The following is a 24,380-nucleotide window of genomic DNA, read 5'->3' as shown; positions in this document are numbered from 1 at the left end:
CTCCCTCGACCCATGGGATCACTTTTGATGCACACACTGCCCGCTCACATTGAGCTTTTCATCAACCAGCTACAACTCTTTGGTGTGCTCATCCAGCCAGTTCCTTATCCACTGAATGGTCCATCCATCAAACCCATTCCTCTCCAGTGTAGAGAGAAGTAACTAGATTAGCACCGAAATATCTTCTTTACACGTGTAAAATATATTATACAGTTTTACTTTAACAAAGCTATCAGTTACTACAACTAAGTGCGAAAATGAACCCAAAGTATGTTTACTTTTGTTAATAAAAATAACACCGAGAATGTAAGAAATCTCCCTGCCCACAGTTTTAATGCACTAATGTCTAGCAAACCCGACTGCACCAAATACTCTCATGTACTGCATTTAATCTTGGTGGGCTTGCAAAAATATTTCAACAACACACCTATAGCAGCGAATCTGCATTAGTGCAAGTCAGGCCTGTCATATGCACAACCTCAACATACCGTAATCACTTAAGATTCTTCCATTTCCCTTTAGATTTGCTAAAAGAGCCATCTGCTTGATTTTTGCAGCCAAGATGGTTGTTTTAACTTAGCTGATTTCCTGATAGAAGTATTTCAGTAAACTTCTCATGAGATGCAATGTCAACTGCTTCACTGCCTCACACAGGTGCTGATTAAATTTTCTAATTTCTTGTGAAAGCTCAGCATTTCAGAAGAAGAACCTGATCCTTAAGCAGTCGTGGTCCCAGTGAAAGGTTTCTACCCATTTCTCATAGATTGATTTTTTTTTTTCCCCTTGGGGCATAAATCCATTGCATTAAGATTCTATGCTTTCCAAAGCAAGATGTTAGTATCACACACATACCAAATATACTGTGACTTGACAGTTTAGCTTCTCAACTGCCTCCGAAAGATTGAGATTAGATATAAACATGGATCAAAAAAAAAAATTTAGTAAGAAAAAGACAAACTCATTGTTTCTATGTATGTGGAAAGGAGATAAGGTTGCCGTTGTTTGTCATGTGTTTAAAGCTCATTTTCATCAAAGTAAACAAGTCATCTTGGTGAACGCTTTCTTCCCCCAACAGGATATATCATAAAATCTGAGCTACCAGCTTCATGTTGTACATTACTTATTTCCCTCCTTCCCTCCCTCAGCAAAGTCTTATTCTTCTCAGTGACTAACTTAGCTCATATTTATAACCACAAAACTAACCTGGTGCTGTAGTGACAAACTCAGACCAGACAATGCGGTTGTATGAACAAAAGCCATTAAGTTAGAACAGCTTGCGTGTTCAAGAGAAGCAGATTCCTTAATCTCTTGACTTGGAAAATAAAGACTTTGATTATAATTTGTTCTAAACTTTCTCAGTTTTCACTGTTCTTTGGAGATAAGTCTTAACAGAGCATTTTAATTCAGGACTTATTGTTTCACAAAGTTTAAGTCAGTTCCCATGTTGCCACATCAGTAGGGCAAGGTTTGTTAACTCTATTTGTTTTAGGAGGGATGATTTTTTTTCAGCTGTATCACTGATTCCTTTATGAAAGAATACGAAAAGAATAGTTGTTGGGCCAAAAAATGCACCTGTAAGTGCCACAGAAAGCCCTATGCAGTTAGCTTGTTTTCAAGTTCCACGAATCAGTCACTCAGAGAAGATACTCATTGCACGGTACACTGCACCACATCAACAGGCACGACTGGTAACAGGATAAAAGGGAAGGACCACATCAGAATAGTTTGTATAAACCATAAAATTTCAATAACATGGGAGGCATGCTATTCTTCTGAAAGAGTGGTCTGCAATCACAACCCACTAGAGGGGAATGCGTAAGCCTAGATATTAAGGGTAAGATTGCTGAGGCATAAACATAAAAGAATTCAGTGTACATGTGTATAAGTCAGGTTTGTTTCCTCCAAAGCAGCCATTATCCAATGTGGACTATGACAATCTAGGAATCAGTAAGAATAAATTAATGCACAAGTTATTTAAAGAAATATTTCCCTTTTTCACTACTTTGTAATCCAGTGGTATGGAACTGTAACCGGAAATTGTATTTAAAGAACAAATATTCACAAACGTGCTGTATTTGGTGCAACTGTTTTATGAAAACCTCACATGCAAGAGAATGTCAAGCTGAAAACAGAGCTAAGCCATCACCTTCTGTAACGTCAGTATGATGTTGTGTAATTTTAATAGATACCTCACCTTATGGCTTGGGGATTCCCCCCCCTGCACACAGAAAAGATTCTGATAGGCATGAGCAATGAGATTGCAAGAGGTGTGGCCAGGTGACAGATGAAACAGGGACATGCTATAGGGTATTTGTTGTTTTCATAGCAGTTACTACAGCCTAAGATTTTTTTATACAAAGAAAGGTTTGCAGAGACTCTACAGAAAGAAGTTACTGCCATCATGCTGTCTAGGAGTTTACCTTCCAGAATGTTTCTGCCTGCACTTAAGAGAGATGTGACATCCTTGTACTGCCTGATACAGAACTCTACAAGCATAACAGGGTTGAAGCCTTGGCTGGTCTACATTGAATCAACTGCTGCTATTGCAAATTAACCCCTGTGGCAGTAAATGTCACAATGACAATTGTATTCCTTTGTATTTGATTGTATTTATTGCTTTTTAACTGGATCTGTCATTAGGTCCCTCTCTGTCCTTCCCTGAATCAGCTGCCTTCAATACAAATATCAAGAGACAATAATAACTAGATTTTTTATTGCTAAAGCTGTATTTTTTCCAACTGCAAGGGAAAATAAAAAGCAGTTTGCCTCCCAGCTCACAAGATAGTAATGATCTAATGATCTGTGACTGACTGTTGTCCTTTAGGGATGCTAAGTTTTTCTTCCTGAGGCACACCGCAGAACCCTGCTTAGGCAGTCATCTCCTGCCATCCATGTACTTGGAATTGATGACACTTTTCTAGTGGTGTCCTGAAGAGTGGCAGGAGGCTATTGGAGGGCACAGTCAATATTACATTAATCATGCAAAAAAATAGGGTACAGAGTGTCTACAATATGGATGCTGCACTTCCTGGTGTCCTCAGATATTCAAGTGTACGGAGGGAAACAAAACACTGCTTAGTTGCTCTTCTATTTCATGCTGGGGCTATGCAGAAAGGTCAGCATGAAGCTCACCATGTCCTCCCTCCTGCTCAAAAATGCTCAGAAGTTTGGCAAGAGGAGCTGCACAGCCTTCAGCACACAAGTGACACGCAGCTCACATCTCTCCTGATGAAGAGAGACAGAGGCCCAAAGGAAGTGAGCCTCACTGAGATGCAGGCCAGATATAGCCCGTGAGAAAAGAAAATCCCCAAATCCCTAAGGGAAGATAATTTTTACTTGGGAAGATAAAAGAAAAGCTGAACACAAACAGGAAAAGAAATGAGATTTTTGTATATCTTTGATGAACTCTTCAATACTGTATTAGTATTCCACTTCTCCACGCAAAACCAGAACTTTTGTAGAACACAACATCTTTCAGGAGCTCAGCTGCAGCTACAGGTCTTTGTTACAACTCATCATGGTGGTTCACGTGCTCCAAGAACTAGGCTGGCTTCTGGTAAACCTGAAGCTTTAATTTAAAGGCACTGTTTTGCATTTGTGAAGATTAATTAATTAGCATCCAAACAAGAAGCCACTGAGATTCAACAGCCACTGATACCAGCAGAAGTCATTTCAACAATGAATTAGGCTCTTTTCAACTAAGGCTGCTTCCTTTCTTTGGTCCAAAGGAGTTCACTGTCGTCAAACTTCAGTGCACTCTGTGGCACAAATTTTCACAGCATGTGCTAGGTTAGAGGACTCGAAAGGTGAAGACTGAGTTAAGAAAAAGCAATGATCTTGCAAAACACATTTCATACATATCTTAGAACATACAGGGAGGGTTATTTGAAGAATCTAAACTCACTGTGAAAAGATAAAAGTTTATAATGAGATGAGCTGAGTTTAAAGGTGCTTTTCAATACCATCCTTTTTGGAGAACATGCAGGACTCCAGACATCATTACTTGCCTTCCAGCAAACACAGACAAAATTGAAAGCACGTATCAGTGGACTGTAGGCATATTAAGTGCTTACCATTAGGAAAACAAAGAAAATGCTGTAACAGTATATAGATAATTAAAATAATTATTCCAAATAATTATGTCCAAATGAATTTGATATTTTAAAATTTGCAATATCATACTTCTCCATGAAATTCTTACATGAAGTGAAAGAAATTAGTTATAGCAAAGTAATAATGGAGTCAGGAAAAATACGAGACAAAACCCATGCTGTTTTGTTTCTTACCACTTGTTTTGCTAATGCTCCTGCCAGGCTGTGACAGTAACGTAATAAATGCCTGTTTATCGACCTGTTCCACCACAATGATTCTTGTGTTTCAGATATTACTCTAGGTTCAAAAAGTTTTCTCTCATAATTATCATAACTTTAGTATTCCGAATACATATTTTTACCTATCTGCTGTCTTATTTACAAATTTAAGGAGAGAATGAACAAAACCAGTAGGGAGAGGTCAGACTATTTCAGGCACTAAACTTTAAAACTGCAACACCTTCCCCCTCCTTCCTCTTGCCAACAATCTCAAGAGCCTGCAGGTACCTACATTTTCTAGGCACATCCTGAATTCATGTGAAATCCCAGAGTGCCTACCACTTCACACCAACACTGTTTTAGGGAAAGTAGTTGGCACTGCTGCAGCTTTGTTAGAGAAAAGCAGGTCTTTGAGAGAAGGTGAGAGGCACTTATAACAAGGAGGATTGCAAGGTCTGGTGGCAACACCAGCCAACACTCCTCACATAACTTACCTAAGGTTTGGAGCAAGACATGAGAGATGTTGCATGTGTGGCAATGAGAAAACAGCTGGCAGTGCAAAAACGCGCTGGCCCTTGCACCAGTCCCTGGGGAGCAGCCAGCCCACACGCCTCCCTCTGGGATCCCAGCTCGGATCAAAGCTGTGCCGTCTCTGGCCTAGCCCATGGCTCATTAGGACTTGAGTGATGAGTTTCTAGCTTTGATGCATTTTCATCCCACTTGATGAACTGTCCTAGGTTTCTGTATCCATAACTTTTTTATTTTACTTGTGACCTGACAGCAGTTTTTCTTTTCTGTTTCCATTAGGGAATCTTGCTAAGAAGAGCGTTAGTAGGCACAGACAATCTTAGAGGGTACATTCAGGATTTTGGCTGCTTTTTCTCTTTATCTACTCCAAAGCCTCTACATACCATAAAAAACATGCTGTGGTGGAGAGCACAGCCATGCGCTGTCACCAGAGGGACAAAGGCAGAGGAAAATAAGGAAGTTACAGAAAAGTCCTGCCAACGCTGTAGGAAAGCTGTGAGAATACTGCCTTGAACGAGAAAAGCTTTACAACAGGTGTTAGCGCTGGCAAGCAAGAAGACAGGACACAAGAGAAGCGGTGCCAAGGCCAGCTCATCAGTCCCGCCGCGGCCGCGCACTCACCGCAGGAAGCGCCGGATCTCCGCGGTCCCCACGCCGTCCAGCCGCAGCACCTCGGGGGGCGGCCGCCCCCCGCCCAGGGCGGCGAAGAGCCGCGGCGCCCGCGCCAGCAGCACCGCCCGGTGCGCCCGGAGCGCCGCGTCGCCCACTCGGATGGTCACGTCGGAGTGGGTCCCCTCCGCCAGCAGCCTGCGGACGGCACCGTTACCGCGTGTCCCCGCCCCGCACGGGGCCGCCCCCAGCTCGGCCACCGCCCCGCGCCCACCTGCCGAGGTCCTGCCGGAGCTGCTCGGCCAGCGCCTCCTTCAGCCGCTGCCGCTCCGCCGCCGCCGGGCCGGGGCCCTTCGACGCTGCGCCGCCGCCGCCGCACCGCGCCATGTGCCGGCCGCCGCTCCGCTCCGCGCCCCGCGCGGCGGCAGAGGCGCGGGGCGGGGACCGGCAGCCGGTCCCTTGGCGACGGCCCGCCGTACTCACGGAAACAGTCGGGACAGCGCTTGCAGCCGCGGGCCGTGCCCGCCTTCCCGCCAGGGCAGCGGGAGTAGCGCCGGGAGCCGCGGGAGCCGCGCGGGGCGGGACGAGGCGCCTTCCCCGCTCCGCGCGCGGGGCGTGGCCAGCGCTGCCCTCCGCCAATCAGAGCCGGGGCGCTGCGCCTGGCCCCGCCCCCGCCTCGGGGTCCGTACCGGGGGGCGGGACCTCCATCCCGGGGGCGGGGCCTTTCAGCGCGACAGAGCGCGGCTGCCGCCTGGAGGGCGCCCCCTGGCGGCCGCCGCCCCGCCCCCGCCGGCCCGGCCCCACCGCGGGTCCCGCCCCGGCACGCCCCTGCCCTGACGGAGGGGCCCTGACGGGGTCTGGCGTTCGACGGCCGCCCGAGCCCCGTCCCGCTGCTGCAGCTCCCGCAGGGAAGGGGTAGCAGCCCCCGCAGGGAAGAGGCAGCAGCCCGCGGGCCGCAGCCCTCAGCCTGCTGGTGCTCTGCAGGAAAATCCATACTCCCCATCAGCGGCTGCCTTGCCAAAGAAATAAACTGCTGCTCAGGTGGTAGAAGTCTCTCTATGCCGCCCTCCTGAGGCAAGGGAGAGCCTTTCCAACTTCAGAGTGTAAGTGGAAGAAGCACGTAACCGTCTCAAGTTGATAAGTGCTGAAAATACTCAGGGAAAAAGGCTTGAAGGCAGGTACCAACCGAGGATGGAAGAGGCAAGATGGATACCATTGTCGTGATCCTGAGGAGACTCCTCTGGGATTTGGTGAAGTGGCCGAGAGGGAGCAGGTTGCCAGCCACAAGCTGACACCGGGCAGACAGCACAGCTTGGTCCTTCCTTGCAGGGTCACATCGAGGAGGGAAGAGGCTTTGGAAACCCAACAGGCAGGTGACTCACCTATTCTGCGGTCTCATATTTTGTGCTTCTTTTTCCTTTGTAGTTAGCATCCAGTTTTCTTCCCTCTTGCCATCACACGCAGGTTAATCCTACCCTCTGTTTCCGTAATGACTGTGTCTCTTCGTCCCTATAAACATAGGGGCTGGGCTTGTCTTGGAGACAAGAACAGTAGTTGCTGACACAGGAAGGATAATGCCAACAATGAGGCATTATTTTCAAGAAACTACAACAATCATAGCATGGGTGTCCAGGCTGCACACTGGACAGACACTTCAGCTATTCAAACCCAGTTCTAAGCTTCAGGAAGAAATCTCTCCACAGGAAGTCAGATGAAGAGAGTTGTGTAAGTTGCATTTTATTAGACAGAGGTGGATTTGATACATGTTATATCTTAATTTTCCATTTTCTTGTTCAGACATGTTGAGTGTACAGATTTCCCATTTTTTAGTCAAGAAAGAAAAACACATTGCACAAAGCAGCTGCATTCAACAATACAACAAGATACGTATCATTATTCACTTAAAGACTAGAAACGTACCCCAGAAAATTTTCAATCGTTCAGTATGCTAAAATATAGATAAAAAGAGTTAGTTACTGTTTAATGGTAAAATACATTAAAAAAATTCAGGCAAATCTAGAATGAAAACTCGTGACTTTCTTCAGTATGGCACCACTCTATTGTTTCATTATAAATTTGTAAAAGGCACCACACATTAAAACCGTAAAGCAAGAGAGAAAACAAAACCAAGCAACTTTCCATGATTTTCTTTCTGTACAAATACATATGTATCTTAAGGCAGGTGTTTTTATGTGCAAAATACAAGTATACAGGTAAAACCAATGTTGGTATCATATATTCTCAAATTCACTTCTTTTAGCTGTAACATTAGTGTCCAAATATACAGTACAATGAAAACACTTTTCTCTAACAGAGCTCAAAATAGAAGGCAGGCTGGAAATATGGCCCTGATAACAATTAGGTTTTAAATCTGAAGAGCTTTTATGTAGACCTCTTAAAACATGTACAGTCATTCTCTTTTTCTTTTTGTCTCTTCCTTAAGAAAGGTCCATATCAACTTGTTCACTATGTCAGGTTGATCCTGCTGGAGCCAATGACTGGCTTCAGACAAAATAGTTAATCTGAAATGATTTTTAACATAAATCCTTGTAATTTCTGCCATCTCAACTTCCATAAACGCATCTCTTTCTCCCCATAACAGCAGGGTTGGCATGATGACTTCATGGTGCTGCAGAGGTAGGCAGCTTTAAAAATAAAACACACCTAGTTAGGTCTTATTTTAACAAAAAAATCATTATGACATGTTTTAGTCAACATAGCTTTTGAAATCAATGCAGTGAATCTCATTGCAGACTTTCTAAGTTTAAAGATATCTCCTACAATACCAAGAAAACACTGTGACTTAAAATTCTTTAGTTGTTTTAAGGATAGTGAAATTGTTAGAAGGTACTTTTACTGTAACAGGTCTCTAATCAGCAGTTGATTGCAACAGAGGTCTCATTTTTGGAACATGAAAGATGCTTCAGCACAGCTCAGGAGCCCCATGGCCTCTGTAAAAGGGAATGTAGAACAACACAGCCAGAATTTTGTAGGTCACTTGCTTTCCCTTGGTTGATGAATGGCAAGTTTCTGAACCTGCATTATTTACTGCACACCAGCCAAACTACCTTACTGAAAAATATTTGCCCAGCAAATGGCAGGCTGCCATTGCTGGACATTATGGAAGATACAGCTAGAGTGTTTCAGACCTATTAAAAATTAAATATCATGGAGAACAGCTGAAAATAAAAATATTTGTAGAAAAGGATGTTCTATAGAACATTGATGTCTGAAATGCTGAACTGAATTCAGTTACATTCACTCTATGAAATTCATGCAACATTCAAAATGCATCAGAGTTCCCTTTACAAAGCACCACAAAGTATTTTACAAAGTATTTTTTGAAGGCCTAGGACTTACATACCTACATCTTTTACATGCAGTGAAGGAAAACTGTTTCTTAAAGGTTTACTTTTCATGAAGTCATAATCTCTCTAAAACTGCAACATCACAACCCAGAGTTTTGTCAGACTAGAAAGCATTTAAGGATAAATACATTATAAGACATTTGAAGAACACTTTGAAGAAAAGCCCTTAGAAAGTAAAATTATAATGAACTTGATACTATCACAATGACCTACTTAAACTTTCAGTAAAAAGATTATTTTTTAAATACAATTATTAATTTCACCATTAACCCACCCAAATTTATTCTAGCACATCTGTTCCAGAAATGCTGAAAAATTTATCTAAGATTGAATTGCTTAATTTTAGTCACATATAGTAACAGACTGTGACAATTCAAAACAGACTCCATCTGAACAGATACAAATCTTCGTTATATTAAATGCACAAATACGAATATTTTAAACCAGTAATGTATTTTCTGAACAAACTTTTATGACATACTTAAGTACTAATTTTAACCTTAGGAGTTAGTTAAGAGATTATGCTCTGTAAAGAGGAAAAGACAAAGAAGATGACATGCATTAGTTTAAAATAAGACAAAGAAATGGAGACTTTGAAGACGTTCTTCCTCTCTACTTACACATTATGTCAAAAAATGTTAATAAAAGATCACTTTCAGCGATAATTTAATTTCATTTTGATTGATGAATTAGGAAAACTCTTAAAATGCCTTTTTTTACCATTAAATTTAAATCTGATTTTGCAAACACCTTGACCTCAGCCACTGAACCATAGTTTATTCATAGTACCAGTTTTAAAAACTGATAATCTGATGATCTCATTCAGTGCATTTAGGCTAACCTTTTTACCTTTAAAATCCAGTATCCTGGATCTCTTCACTATTTATGTTGGTGTTTTTACTACTGTAGGGTTTCCTATTTTGTGCCTTGCAAGACTTGTAGCCTGACTTAGATAAAATCTACCAGGCTTTTTACACATGCTGTATACATAAACAACCTGTCATTTTTCACTGCCTATGAGCTACACTGTATGTCTTTTCAGTCTGGAATATGGGAAATTGTATCATGCCTGAAATTTCTAGAAATTGCCTTTAATAACAATTAATACGTGGATTTCACATTTAGAAAGAAGTTCCACTCCTTAAGTGTTAAAGTCTTTGAAAAACAGACTCAAACCTTCATACAGCATTGTTATACAGCTTTTCTGTAAACAAATAGTGAAGTACTTCTTAACTGCTATAAGAGAACTAATGCCATTTTCTAAAAATATAGCATATCAGAAGAAATTCAAGCTCCAGCTCTGTACCGATCTCTCTTAACCAAGCATGACAGAAAAGTTTTATGATTTTTATTCTCAAAGTGTTTGAATCTAAAGTATAGTGAAGGGAATGGCTGCTGTGCTATTTATAAAAGGATGTGTTGGTGAAGGATGGAAGTAGGTTATTTCAATCATCTATTTGGAAATAACTTTCCAGAAAAATCAAGCTCTGAAGAATGAAACTCTAAGTGGATAGTAATGAGTTGGTAACCTTTAACATGTAGGTCACCAGTACCAGCCCACTGGGAGTTGTGGTGAATACAAGTCATTAGCATCCAAGTGCTGCTTAACAACTCATATGAGAGAAAGGGAACATTTCAATCCAGTTTTAGTATTTAAGAATTCACATCCTGTGAGGTGTGACCATCAGAATTGGTGGCAAGAACTGAATGGGCTGAAGACTAATCTTTTCTTTCCAGTCCAAAGCCTTCTGCATCGTGGCTGACAGCAGCTAAAATAAAATTCTCTGAATTCCTTACAGGTATACTTTCATTAGAAATATAAAGCAAACACTGCACAAACATACACACAAAACATACAGAGGAATTAACAGCTCTGAAGACACTTTCTGATTAATAACTGATACTAGACTTTTTTTGAGCCTGAAAAAGCCTGAAATAGTTTAAACATATCAAAGATTTGTTTCATCTGAGTCCCACAGCCATCCAGCTATCACAGGCACGTCACTGTTGCTGTCAGAGGAGCATCTGGTTAATGTGCATGCTCAGTGATGCGAGGTGCTGTGCCCAACATAACGAGCAGGGCTCCGGGCGCTCACGCCTCTCCAGCTCCTCATTAGCCCTTCCCCGGGGCTCCTGCAGAGCAGCTGCCGGGCCGGGAGCGGCTGTGCAGCCACACAGCTCCAGCGCCCTTGGACAGTCCAGCTGATGTCATCGACCGCTCTCTGCGTAGCTTTAACTAAGTGTGCTGTTTCCAGCGGGGCCATCTCATTTATTGCCCACTGTCATCCATGCTTGGTGTTATCTTTCCACTTCTTCCTTCCAGTTTTGTCTCTTAGCCTGTACAAGACAGCAACGAGCTTGGATCCTTGTTTTCCTCACAGTATTTCCCTGCTGATTGCTCTCCTGACAGTGACAGCATGGATGGCATAGAAAGCAATAAAGGTGGTACTAAATTTGGATCAGGGGAAATGAAAAGTTAATCTACTTCACACATCTAGTGCCTGAGTTTAGGGAAAGAAGGGAATGGTCATTTTAAAGAATATTGGGAAGTTGGTCTTGTGTTAGAGAAGCATGCAGGATGTTTATCACTGCTGAAGACTGGACAGTAAAGAAAAAACAAGTTCAACGCCACTCTTCTTGATACAGTCCTTCAAGTTAGTTCTCTAAGTAGAGTATAGAGAGTTAAAGCCCTTCTGGCCATGTTTTTGGTAGGTAAAAAGGGGGTGTCAGACGTAGTTTTGTAGAGTTACAAGTGAGGATCACGTACTTGGATGCCGCATTATCTAGTAGTATTATCTAATAGTAAGCTCTTGATATTATAATTACTTAATATGAATTGTAATGCAAACAATTAATTGATGTTAAATTTGTAAGTGTTATTTAGAGATAGATTTATGGAATTGCCATGGGTGCTGTGTATAAGGGAGGGCCTTTGCTTTATTAGATTTTGAAACAAAAATTTTCCTTATCTGCACTGTGGTTGTTTTGCTGTTTTGTATGGACACCACACAGAACACACGAGGCCTCACCTGCCTTACCCTGCCTGCACCCGGCACCTGGGTAGGCTTCAGAAACAGAAGTGGCAGGAGCCGCAGTAACATTTTTGAGCTCCAGGGGACTCTCTGAAATATTTTTCTCTGTTTGAAAACGTTATACTGACCTGAAAATAGTCCTGTAATGGTTAATGGGTCCTGTTAGTGCTCCAGGTTGTGAAAAGACGTACAGATAAGCTTCGATATCTTCTGCTGTTAATCTGCAGCCTTTCCTTCCAATTCCAGTGGCCTGGCTGGTAAATAAACTTTTCAGAACCTACAAAAGGAAGAATAAAAAGCTATTACCTAAGATAGCTAGAAAATGTGATTTCTCTCCTTCAATAGGACATATCTTTCTAAAATCTACTTATACATATTTATAAATCTGTTTATGTTCAGAGTTGTAGTGGGTTGACCCTGGCTGGATGCCAGGTACCCACCAAAGCCACTCTGTCACTCCCTTCTGTGACTGGACAGGGAGAGAGAACATACAACGAAGGGTTCAAATGTTTTTTTAGAGAGCTATATGTAAAGCACATGGTTAACTTATTTCTAGTGTAACTTACTTCAGAATAATCAAGTACAGACAAATGCCAATATTACCCAGTTACTGAGCTCTGCATCCTGACCTGCCACCTATGAAAGGCAAAGGCAAGTGCAGGCACATACTTTTTTTTGGGGGGATGGACCCCAGTAGGTGGCAGGGCTGGAGGGAGGATGATTCATGACCTCCCCAGCTGGCTGTGCCCTGTGTGCATGCAGCACTGGGAGCTCTGCACTGAACTGTTTGCATGTAGGAGGGCATATGCCTGCAGCTGCTTTGTCCCTTTCTATGTGCTTGCACTTGGTTTTTAAGGTTACACACGGTGCTGGCCTTGGTTCCTCGGGCAGAATTAATCACCTGGCTGAATGTGATGGCCAGACTCCCAGGCTACCTGCCCTGCAGCAGGCTCTAAGAGGTAAGAGAATGTCCCACTGCCCTTAGGAGCTTCAGATAAGTCAGCAGGAGTTCCACGGGCACCAACTATGTCCCAGTGTTATGGGCACAAGTAAAACCAGCTGACTCTCTAGGTGGAGTAATGCACTGCAGTGCTGGAGGTTAAAACTATGTACCTGAACACCTCCCAGAAGTGCAAGAGTTAATCTCAGTAACTCTATGTACTTATGTCCTACTTAAGAAGAAAAATCAGAAAGCTCCATATTTTTTCCAGTAATTACAACTACATCAGAAGGGATCAATGTAGGTGGCAATTCTATTACTCGCTGTTAAATATATAAACAAGAGCGTTCATTTTGCTCACCTTGAAATCATTTAGTGTAAACATGAATTCAGGAAACCATGGCATTTGGAAAAAGAAGTAGTAACCAGATTTAATCAATTGTGATGGATGTCGTAGAATGTATTCTGAAACAAAAATGCCCATGAATTAAAAATGAAAACTGATGACTCAAACAAAATTACTGTTAATATTACTATTTTTTAAACTTAAAGGAATGTTTTAAAAATATTACATTAAAGCATGCTATGTGACAAAAGATGACTATTGTTTCAGGAGTAAATATATGGTGTGGCCATTAAAACATAGTTCTTTTATAAATGTTAATATAAACAACCAGCAAAACAAAAGTTTGCCAAAGATTAAGTGAGGACAGCGACGTTGGGGAGTTTAATCGCATGATAGGTTTTCACTTAGAGATCTATGTGTGTAGCTAGTCCAAAGCATTTTTTTCACAGATGTGGAATAAAGGGCATAAATAAAAATATTTAGGTATTTCTCTCATCAATGATGTGATGCACAGAAATCTGTAGATGATGATCCACTGACATTCTAAAGACTGCATCACTCTTGTTCACAGAAGTACCGATTTTTTCTAACAGTTGTCTACTTGGCAATTTCAAGAACCGTAATCAAGGTTTTATAGAGTCACCTTTTAAAGATTTTTAAAAGTAATTTTAAAAGACATTGGAGCATATATAACAAAAGAAAATGATACAGACATGCATTAACTCTTTTTTAAAAATTGTAAATTTGTGTCTTCAGTGAGTTGCAAGAGCCAACACTGACATTCAGATATCTAACTTCCTCAAAGCAAGCACACAATGTGTGCGGGTACTAGGAATTCTAGAACTTATCCTTTACAGGTGCAAATTCAGGAAGGTAAAACTCCATTCCCAACACAGGAGGTATTCCTGAAATATTAATTCTGACAATGAATAAAAATGGGTTTTAAACCAATGTAACTTGAAGTGTCAGCTATCTTCTAAACGTTCACATCTTACACATTCTTAAATTGCATTACCCATTATATTTTTCCTTGCTAGACCATCACTGCTAACTTTACTTTTCTCCACTATTTATAAACTGTGTATTTTCATTTAACCCACAGTAGAACAAATTTGATCTAGGGAGAATTTATCAAGCTACAGAGCAGATTTTGTACTTCAACAAATATGCAAACAGATACTGTAATAAAATGTAATTGTCTCCACAGCCTGGCTCCTGCTGTCAGTGAAAATACTGCAAAAAGCTCCTACTTCCTCATGTGATGAACAGACCTCTCCTGGGGTAAGTGTGGCTTTACTACCTGACAAAATGTTCTTTAGTATCTTAGAAAGGTGCCCAAAACCACTGTGAGAACAACTTATGTGGATGGTTCTGATTCTACAGTGGTGTAAGGTCTGATTTATATTCAACTGAAATGAAAATAAAAGCTGCGCTGAATGTTCTTAGCCATTTCTAGGGAAATGAGGTGACTTGTTAAATGGAAATAGGTAAGGCCAGCAATTGAAAAAAATGAAATTAGGGAGATACTACTTTCATTTTCATTATGGAATGTTGATATAATCCCTATGAAATGTTTTGTAATTCTGGGTAGTAGACAAAGTCTATCACACAACAAATTCTGCTAGTGCACCTCAGTCCTTGTTTCAGCTCAGTACTAGTACATCTAGTAAGAGTACTAGTACTAGTATAGTAGCATCTAGTAAGTAGCCTGGAAGGCTGTTATCTTCCAATGAATATTATACCAGATCATAAATTATTGCTTGTCACCTAAATCGGGATTTAATTCTAATGTTTGAGTCACATTTATACAAAGGCTGGTTTATGCAGATTTAATAATGCAGTGAGGCCTTAACCAAAGTGTAATACAATACACACCCCTCTTCAGGGAATTTTATCCTGCCAAAGTGGAACAAAACAGATTCATGTGTATGAAAATTATGTTTATGGACCTTCAAGGTTTACTGAAAGAATCAGTAAATTTTGTTGCAAGCACTCCCAACTTCCTACAATAAATTTATTTCCAGAAGTCAGATACTTGATACCTTAATGCTTTATAAAATACAGCCCAGCTTGTGAGAAGCATGGAGTACTGGCAGCTTATCTACTGAACATCTAACGGGGCAGGTAGTTGGTTCTCAAAGCAAACATAATTGTAATGGAAGTGCAGATACTTTGGATTAACAAAGACTACTATAAAACTCACCTGTAAATACAGAAGGATGAGGGAAATTAACCACAATGAGCTTAGTCACCATTTCAGGGTAACAAATAGCCACTAACCAAGCGATCATTCCTCCCCAGTCATGGCCAATCAACACACACTTGTTGTATCCTACCACATAAACACAGATACATGCTTTTATTTCAATGGAATTAGCATCCATAGAAATTATCACATACAATAATGATTTCATTATTGCACAAAATAGGTGGTTCAGCACATTTATTAATGTAACTTCAGTACTGCCCTGCTTCCCTTACTAACGGTCAGAAAAAGTAGTCCACTGGTATACTTTAAAAATGTACAAATATTTAAAATTATTTAATTGGACTTCATTAAACTTTAACTGTACTACCTCCATGTCAACCTAAAGTCACTCAGTATCCAGACTGCCACCCTGTTTACATCTTGGCCAGTGCAGGGTCAGACAGACAGTTCAACTTGCAGTCATTATAATGCATGTACATTTGTCATGTTTAGAGAGTTTGGAGTTTGAAACTGCAGACAAAAAAATGGAGCAATCTGCTAAGCCCCTCCTGAACAAAACTAATCCTCATGAATTTCTCTCAGTATGGGAGGTTATCTAAGCACTCAACACCACCATTATGCAAAAAGTGGGCATTGTACTTAATGCCATATACACAGCATATATATACACACCCATATATATACTTAGTAGGCCCACAGCTTTTCTCCATAAGCTGTTTTGTTGGCAATTTTTAAAGTTGTTGACATTCACATACTTATTCTTCCATCAACAAAAATGGTATTTAACAGCAATAAAAGGGTCATGCGGGATAACCACCGAGTTTTTGAAAGTCTAACTATTCCTTCTTTAAGCACTGCTGGAACATACACTGTAGTGTCAGATACCACCACCCTCCTCACTGAGGATTGGAACATTGAGCACATACACTGCAAATGAAACATATAAAAGCCAAGATTTCTAGAATTCTGAGATAAATTTGGACAGAGTTGTCAAAGCACCTTATAAACCCTCTTGAATATAAATCTTTTGGAGCACTTTTGATATGATCAAGTTCTCCAAAAGAATTTAACTTAAGGTTAGAACAAAGATAACAAGCCTCTGAAATACTTTATCCAAAAAATTTTAAATCCCTATGAAATTGAATTATGCTGAGAGCACTTCTCAAGCATAACCACGGCATTACCGTGGAGATTAACGAAACCAGCAAAGGCTGGAAAATGTAAACACTGTGGGGACTGCCTGCCCAATCTTTTGACAATGCTCAAACATCACAAGCAAAGCAAATTCTAAATTCAAACCTCAGAACTGGAATCACTGCTTTACTATTTCTTCATATGAAATTAAGTAAGTGGTTTCACTATCACTGGAGTATCCAGGGAATTAAAATGACTCAGAGAATGACAATCTAATCCCTTGTGTTGCTATTGGTAGGAAATACCCTTCACCAGGTGTTACAATTTATCACCCAAACAGCGACACTTCAAACTGAACTGGAGGGGCAAATTTTGCAGGCTCACTTCAGCTCTAGACCATTACACTGGGTATTTGCATGTCCCTTGTTCTCCCTTCTGTTCTTCTCTTCTCTCTGTTGTGTAAGACAGAGCGATTCAGCTCTGGAGAACTGACTACTGTGCAGGAGTAGTATTTTGGGAGAGTTTTTTGGTTTTTTTTTAATACAGCAGATGTACTCTCATCATTTCTGTAAAGCCCACAATATTTATTCTGTCTTGTTTGAGCAAGAAAATGTCACCTGATTTAAATTCTTTGTTCTGGAAGTGCTAATTCAAAACATTATCCTCTAAGTGCAAGGAGCAAAGACTTTCTTAGGGATAAAGACCAGAGGTTTGTACTGCTGGATTTCACAGCACATAGGAAATATTTTTTTTAAACTCATGATGGAAAAATCATCTTTACCTATTGTTTATACTGACATACACATCATAATTAGAAACCAGCCCTTTTTCATTTATAATTTATACCTATATGTATCTGTGGTGTGTATATATTAAAAAGACTGCAGTTTAAGAAAAAACAGTTCTAGATCTTTATGGGTTTTTCTTGCTAGAAAATCAAGTCATCTGTGAGTCAAGTAGGTTGTCTTCTACTAACGCACCTAGAGATTCCAAAATGTCCTTTATGTCTGCTATCAGGCAATCTAACTTGTAACTTTCTTTGTGAGAAGGAGCATCTGTTTCTCCGTAACCTCTCAAATCCAGGGCCACCACTCGATATTCACTTTTAAATTCCCGCAATTGATGGCGCCAAGAATACCTAACAAAGAGGAAAAAAAGTTGGAGTTATAAGGTCAAGCAGTATGATATCAAAATGCACTCAATGCTTTTGCGCCCAAATAACTGAGGGTAAATTAGCATGGCTATCTTTGCAATGAGATTCCTTTTCCTTTCTGTGCTATGCTGATGGTCCTTTGTGGCTGCAGTAGTTTTCTGTTCCCTTCTTGAATTCGCCAGTAAGGAAGTGCAGCTGCCAGAAAGGGGGCATGGCCAGAGCTGGGGTGTTTCAACAATTCCTGGAGTCTGGTACAGTCCCTTTGCAGCAAAGGAAGGAGGCATAAACCAGAGCACAGAGAGGACTATTCTGTTTTGTCCTTGGAGCCGCAGTATCAACAAAATGTAAGGTCTGAAAAGCTGTCTCTTCTCCCTGACTTACTCACACACACATTTTGATGGAGCAGGGAAACATGCCTCAAGGCATAGTTGATTTTTTCTTTATTCAGAAAAACAATGTCAGATAATTCATACACTAAATAAACCGAAGAAAGAAATTCAATTAATAACAAATGAATTTGGTAAAGTTTGTGGGATTTATATTTCATCTGTGTCTCTTTACTGCCAGAACTGTTCCAGAACAAGCTGTCTCAGTGTGTTGGTGCCACACAAAATATTTAATTCCTTGTGTTTCTATGGAAAAGAGTGATAACATTACACACATCAAAAGACATACAAAATTAAGAGCTTGGGCAAAGGCCTGGGCTATTCCTCATTCTGTAACAGTATGTAGTGACTAGATGTGTGTTATGAAGCAAAAATAACAAGAAAATGGTGGGTCTCATCCTGCAAGAACTATTTGCCCTTCAGCTGTTACTGAAACCAAATAAATTTCAGAATAGCTAGTACCAAGACACACATGGCCTTATATTGCACTGTAATAGAGAGATACATGAATCCTTCTTAGCGTATTTAATAGTGGCTGTATCCCGCTGTGGTAGCTTTTATTTCTGCTTGTTTCAACAGTCTCAGATAAAGGATATATAACATTTGGATCATCAGTGGTCGTAGCAGTGATGCACAGAATTCTACCTTGATCCAAATAGTCTTTATATCAGATTATTGGCTCTTCTACTTGATCTTTGCCTTCAGCCTATTAGTAATATTAAGTAATATTACAGGTACACTCAATGACATAAATCTGTATTCATATAATCAAAACGGTCAAACATTTTCATTTCAGTGCCATATAATGCAAAGACAAGGTTTAGCTGAGATCTCCAGGAATGAATTTTTTAAAGGCATTATATAACGACTTGGAAGCTGAATTTGCCATGGTAACTGTTGCAGCTTTTCTATGTACTTCAGTAAGAAGAAAGAACCAGTCCCATAAATAAATTAACTATTTTTGTTTTCAGAAGATGTCTATGAGCTGTCCTCATCTTCTGTTTTCACAACAGTCCATCAGTCCAGATGTCTGATCTACCAAATGGGTAGGTTTTATATTTGAAGAAATCTTTTTACCACATATGACAGGTAACTGTTGGACAACTGCTTTGCAAACAGAATTTGGAAATGTTGTGAATGCTTCTATGTTCATAAGGTTCAATCATAGAAACTATTTTGAGACTTTTTGATCCCTTTCTCTCTAAAAGGCAAGTTGTACAAAATTTAGCAGCTCACACACAAATCTTGTAGGTACCCAGCTGTCTCCACACATTATGCCCAATTTCAAGTATTTTATTTTTGTCTTTCCACAACATTGGTATTGATTTTCAAGTTCTTATGCATCTAAAGCACTTAGTGGCTCTGGTGCATTATATTCTTAAGTGATCTTTCATGTTCAGACATTCTCTATCACTCACTAAAGTCAGTATTGTTTGGTTATATTTGTCCTATTTATAACCTTGAGACATTTGAAGGCAGAGGATTTGTTACAATTAAGAACTCTAACTGTGGATCATATTCTTTTTATTTTCCTAGACAAACAGTACAAATTTGATGCTGCTTTAAATCTCTCTTAAACTGTGGTTATTTTATCTTGTGCTCTCCGAACAATCACTATTCCTGCATAAAAAAATCTTTGCTGATTGAATGAACAACCCAACCTGAGTATTGGTAGCATGACTGTTTTACAGACTATTAGCATGTAGTCTTCTTTTTAAAAACAGTGATATGAACTATGCTACTGGTGGTCCCAGTGACCTGCATAACAGGATTTTTATTTATCGTTTTTGAATGGTCAGATAATACAATATATTAGCCATCACTTATAGCATGACTCACCATTCTAAACTGTAAGAATGGCTATCTGCTTTTTAAAAGTAATATACTTGATCTCAGTAGAATATGTATGTAAACTGCTAATTTTACCATTCCCCCTGTAGGGGAAATCAGCTGCACTCTCATTGCCTGTGTTAGAATATGCTTTATGCAAGGTACGCATAATGTTTGCATAGAATATGTACTGCTCCATCTAACTGTCCTTTCAATCCAAGTTTACAGTTTTCATAATTTTAGATAGCAATTTACTATTAGAACAATCTACTTCTCTGAAAATTTACCTTAACATAAACACGACTCTCTACCATCATCCTCAAGGCCATTAGTATCTATGGGAAATTGCTGCTAAGGGAAGAGAACTGACCTTTGTTTTACCTGGGTCAGTTTGTCATGGTATGACCTTAGTCCAAATTGAAAGATGACAGTTGCAACAGTGGACCCTAGCTCAGTACCTGAGTTTAGGAAGAAAAAGGATCATTTAACTTGCTGAACTACTGGCATTAGGACTTCCTTCATTCCCTTATTGGTCTTTTTGGTTGCAAGTTCTGTAAGCCATGCTTCACTAGTTAAACCTGACAATGACAGCCTTTGGTTAAATCATTAGACACATGACTGCTTTTCACTGTTATAAACAAACATTTAGGATTGTGTTTGATTCATCATTCATCTTGTGATGAACTAATAATAGAATCTTTTTCCCTGAGTAGCATTCTGAAATTAGGCTGCACAATAGCCTATAGAACTCATAGTTCTTCTTCACCTTCCTCAGTTAAAAATTAAAGTATAGTATTTTTAATAAACAGAGCAATCCATATTGCTTATCCTTATTTTAATACCCTCTGCAATAATTCATAAGTTTATCCATATAGTACAAGTGCTATCCAAAGAGGAAATTTGTTAAAAATGAGCAGTTCCTCCCCAAAGTCTGAAGAAAAGGGTACATACCTGGGGAAAAGTGAATTGAAAATGCAAAAAAGATGGTTGGCTTGTGTTAGTCTGCAGGAATTTTTTGTGGATGCTGTAGTTAAAAAAATGTTTCCGTGGTTTGTTGCCTACTAAAACTTCATGCCATTAGTTAGTACTCATAAACATATATAATGGATCACACTGGGGATATTTAGGTTGAGATGTTCACTCTTGGGTATGTTATGCAGTCTCTTTTATATAAGAAAAGCATGTAGGGAGTTTTACCAGAATTCTGGAAAGCCATGAAGTAGCAGCATCAGTGGTTTACCCCTTTCTCCAGCAGCCACATAGTGGAATCGTAACCCTGAATCCTAAAATGAGAGAAAAAGAAGTGTGCTTTTATTGCTGCATAAAACTGCTATTCTGGGATTTGAGAATGATGATGGTTTCAAGCCATATTCTAAGAAACAATATATTGCAGCTGAACAAAATCAAATTATTAGTTTTGAAGCTGAAGCCTTCTGTGCTTCTGCGAGCCAGTATGTGCTACACGCTGGCAATGCTGAGTATCCCACACCCAGGCAATGCTGAGTATCCCACACCCTCCCCACCACAGCTTTCCCCAGGGAGGACTATCACTAGTATCTGCCAGGCTGTGTGAGTGTGTGTTGGTCCAGCAATGAGCACAACAATGCTCCTGACACAGCCCTGGCTCCGTGACTGGGAAATGCAGGTTACTGTCGAAGCAAACTCCTTGCTTTCACGTGGATGCCAGTCATGTGCTTTACAGAAAGACTTTGAGACATGGTATACTTTAAATGCACTTTCAATCTTTCAGTTAGCTTGTAAGGTTATGCAACTATTTAAAACCATCACATTGCATTCTGGCACAATAAAGGACTGCATGGATTCTTCAGAACAAAAAGCAATCAAAATTAAGTAACTAGAAAGCAAGTAGTTTTTGCTAGTTTTTTACTATTCAAGGTTTCAGACTCACTCCAGAAAATTAAGCCTTAATGTAATAATGTTCTTTCTGCCCTGTCTATAGTCACTGTTTTTGATGCACCTTTTAAGAAAATGAGTCTTATGAGAATGACAAGCAGACAAGTTACTTATTGCAGAGGCTGAACACTGGAATGCTATTGAAGTGAATGGATGTACACAAGCTTACACTGACTCAAGGTCAAATCCAGTAGAATTTAAACAAACTGAGATTATGACCCAGAGGTTTTTACTGAATTCTGACATAGAAGTAGATACAGAAATTGGGAGTTAGCTTACAAAACACTGTTTAGAAGTCATATGAAGGAAACGGCAGGAAAAAAGGTTGTACAGCTCCTGAACGAATGTCAGAGCCTGCACAGTTTCTGCTATTTCAAAAAGGAAAGAAAAGTCCCATGCCTTTTGCTGCACATCAAGAGCTAATATCAGGGCAAGGATCACAAAGGCATACAAAAAGGTTTTATTGCCAAAGATGCTTCAAATGTTCTGAGATATCTTAGCACTGATAAGTTACTAACCAGCTACAAAACAATTAACTTACATCCTGGTTCTCAAAAGGGCTCCAAAGAGAGAACTATTTGGATTTTTTATACTTGCTATGGATATAACAGGGATTTTTGCTCAGTTTTGCCCCAAATGACACTGATATTTCACCTCTGGGATGCCAATGAACTTGAAGTCCTTAGAGGTAAAATAAACCCCTAGTAAATTTTAGGACCCTTACATCATCTGTACAGTTCTCCAGATCACTCTGCCTTTGATCCTTTTATATTTAAAAAAGTAGAAGTTTCTCAATTTCCTTCCACAGTTTCTCTTCTCAGTTTAATGACTAGTGGGCAATTGCTCCTCCATGCTGCTTCTTTCAGTGTCCTCTAGGGATTTACCCTCAATGCTGTTATTTTAGTCTATTTGTTGCTTTTAAGGACATCCCCTTTACTCATACAAATTCAATCACCACTTGTACAGCAGCAGTTTAAATGTTACATACCCTGAACTCTAATCATCCTCTACCTTTTCAGTTGCTGCTTTCCATCCCCTTTTTTCCACCCCCAAAACAGACATAGGATGTTGCCATCTTTTCTGAAACTGTTTTCTTTGTTTTGTTGAAATCTGAACAGATCTGTAGGATATGTGCGTTTGGAAAAAAAAACACATTAGCCTGCTGTTATCCAAGAGCAAGAGTTTATTTCCTGAAATGAGTGATCGACTGTCGTATTGACAGCAATTTGATTCGCCCCCAAATGCTCTTCTACTACTGTCACACCCCTCTCACTTCCCCAGCAGCCCATTAATTTACTGCTTTGTGCTACAAGAAAAAAAGAACGTCATACAAGTAAAAAAGTCCACACCGCTAGCAAAAGAAGACAAGCAAATCATAAGAAAATGAGGCTCAATAATTTATATTAGTACTGCCTGGTATGAAACCATCTGCACAGAACCCTGAGAACAGGGTATTAAAAATAGCACTTGACAAAATTTGCTGTGCATTCTTTGCTCACCTATAACTGCAAAAGAAATCTAGATAAGACAACTTCATTTAGAGCATTTCGTAAAGGAGCAAATCACAGGTAGAGACCTGAGACAAGTACCCAAATTGACTGTGGTGGCTTTAACTGTACAACCTGAGGGACAGCGCTTAGTTTCTTACTCTGTTTTTCCCTGAGACTCTGATGCGCGGCTGGCCAAACAGTAAATCCCAGCGAGCGCAGAGGCGGCGCGGGGAGCGGCGGGGTGCGGGAGACTCAGGGCGGGCGAGCCCCTCACCCGCCCACCCAGGGGGCTCCGCACCCCGGACGGGCACCGCTTTCCCCGGGGCGGACGGGCCGGGCCCGGCCTAAAGCCCCTCCGCGAGCGCGGCGGGCACGGCACCGCTCCGGGGGCAGCGCGGGAAGGCGCGGTGTGAGCGCAGGTGGGCGAGCAGGCACGGCAGGGCGGGCAGGGGTGCCACGCACAGGGGCTGCCATGCACAGAGCACCCCGCGAACAGCAGGGCAGGCAGGGGTGCCATGCACAGGGGCTGCCATGTACAGAGCACCCCACGCACAGCAGGGCAGGCAGGGGTGCCATGCACAGGGGGTGCCATGTACAGAGCACCCCACGCACAGCAGGGCAGGCAGGGGTGCCATGCACAAGGGGTGTCATGCACAAGGGGTACCATGCACAGCGCACCCTACGCACAGCAGGGAGGGCGGGGGTGTCATGCACAGCACACCCCACGCACAGCAGGGCGGGCAGGGGTGCCATGCACAGGGGGTGCCATGCACAACGCGGGGGTGCAGCGCGCACAGCGGGGCCCCCGTCCCGCGCCCCCCGCCCGCGCCCTCACCTTGATGCGGACGTAGCAGTGGGTGCCCAGGGAGGGGTCGTTGAGGCAGGCGGGGGGGTTCTCCCGCACCACCCAGCGGAAGGTCTCACCCGGCCGCCGGCCGATGCTCCAGAGCAGCCGCAGCCCGGCGATACAGGCGCACACCCCGCAGTAGCTGTACACCAGCGCCCAGAAGAGCAGCGCCCGGGCGGCCACCATCACCCGGCGGGCGGGCGGCGGGCACGCAGCGCCGGGTCTCGCCATCGGGCCCCGCCGCCGCCGAACCCGCCGGCCGGGAGGGGCTCGAGCGCCGCCGC

At 41.4% G+C, this 24,380-nt stretch overlaps 2 protein-coding genes and 1 long non-coding RNA gene across 3 annotated transcripts in view; 1 reads left to right on the top strand and 2 right to left on the bottom strand.

Annotated features, from left to right (window-relative positions):
• LOC113972825 (AP2-interacting clathrin-endocytosis protein-like) overlaps positions 1-5,943 on the bottom strand; it is a 40,005-nt gene extending 34,062 nt beyond the window's left edge. The window contains exons 1-2 of the mRNA XM_027694278.1: positions 5,722-5,943; positions 5,460-5,645 (exon numbers count right to left, since the gene is read on the bottom strand). Coding sequence (XP_027550079.1) covers positions 5,460-5,645; positions 5,722-5,834 — 299 coding nt within the window. The 5' untranslated portion in view covers positions 5,835-5,943. The remainder of the gene's footprint in view (positions 1-5,459; positions 5,646-5,721) is intronic.
• A 429-nt stretch (positions 5,944-6,372) lies between these two features.
• LOC113972932 overlaps positions 6,373-24,380 on the top strand; it is a 44,722-nt gene continuing 26,714 nt past the window's right edge. Inside the window, exons 1-2 of the long non-coding RNA XR_003536075.1 lie at positions 6,373-6,820; positions 14,341-14,414. This is a non-coding gene — a long non-coding RNA (uncharacterized LOC113972932). The remainder of the gene's footprint in view (positions 6,821-14,340; positions 14,415-24,380) is intronic.
• Positions 7,155-24,339, bottom strand: EPHX4 (epoxide hydrolase 4). Its single transcript, XM_027694469.1, has 7 exons — positions 24,085-24,339; positions 21,043-21,128; positions 17,457-17,614; positions 15,337-15,465; positions 13,149-13,252; positions 11,976-12,124; positions 7,155-8,092 (listed from the first exon to the last, which is right to left on the bottom strand). The coding sequence occupies exons 1-7, from the start codon at positions 24,325-24,327 to the stop codon at positions 7,858-7,860; spliced, it is 1,104 nt and encodes a 367-aa protein (XP_027550270.1). The 5' UTR covers positions 24,328-24,339; the 3' UTR covers positions 7,155-7,857.

Source organism: Neopelma chrysocephalum, unplaced genomic scaffold (assembly GCF_003984885.1).
Source record: "Neopelma chrysocephalum unplaced genomic scaffold, ASM398488v2 Primary Assembly neopelma1_97, whole genome shotgun sequence".
In the NCBI taxonomy this organism is placed as follows: domain Eukaryota; kingdom Metazoa; phylum Chordata; class Aves; order Passeriformes; family Pipridae; genus Neopelma; species Neopelma chrysocephalum.
The sequence above is the reverse complement of the archived record's forward strand: the minus strand, read 5'-3'. Positions and strand labels throughout refer to the sequence as shown.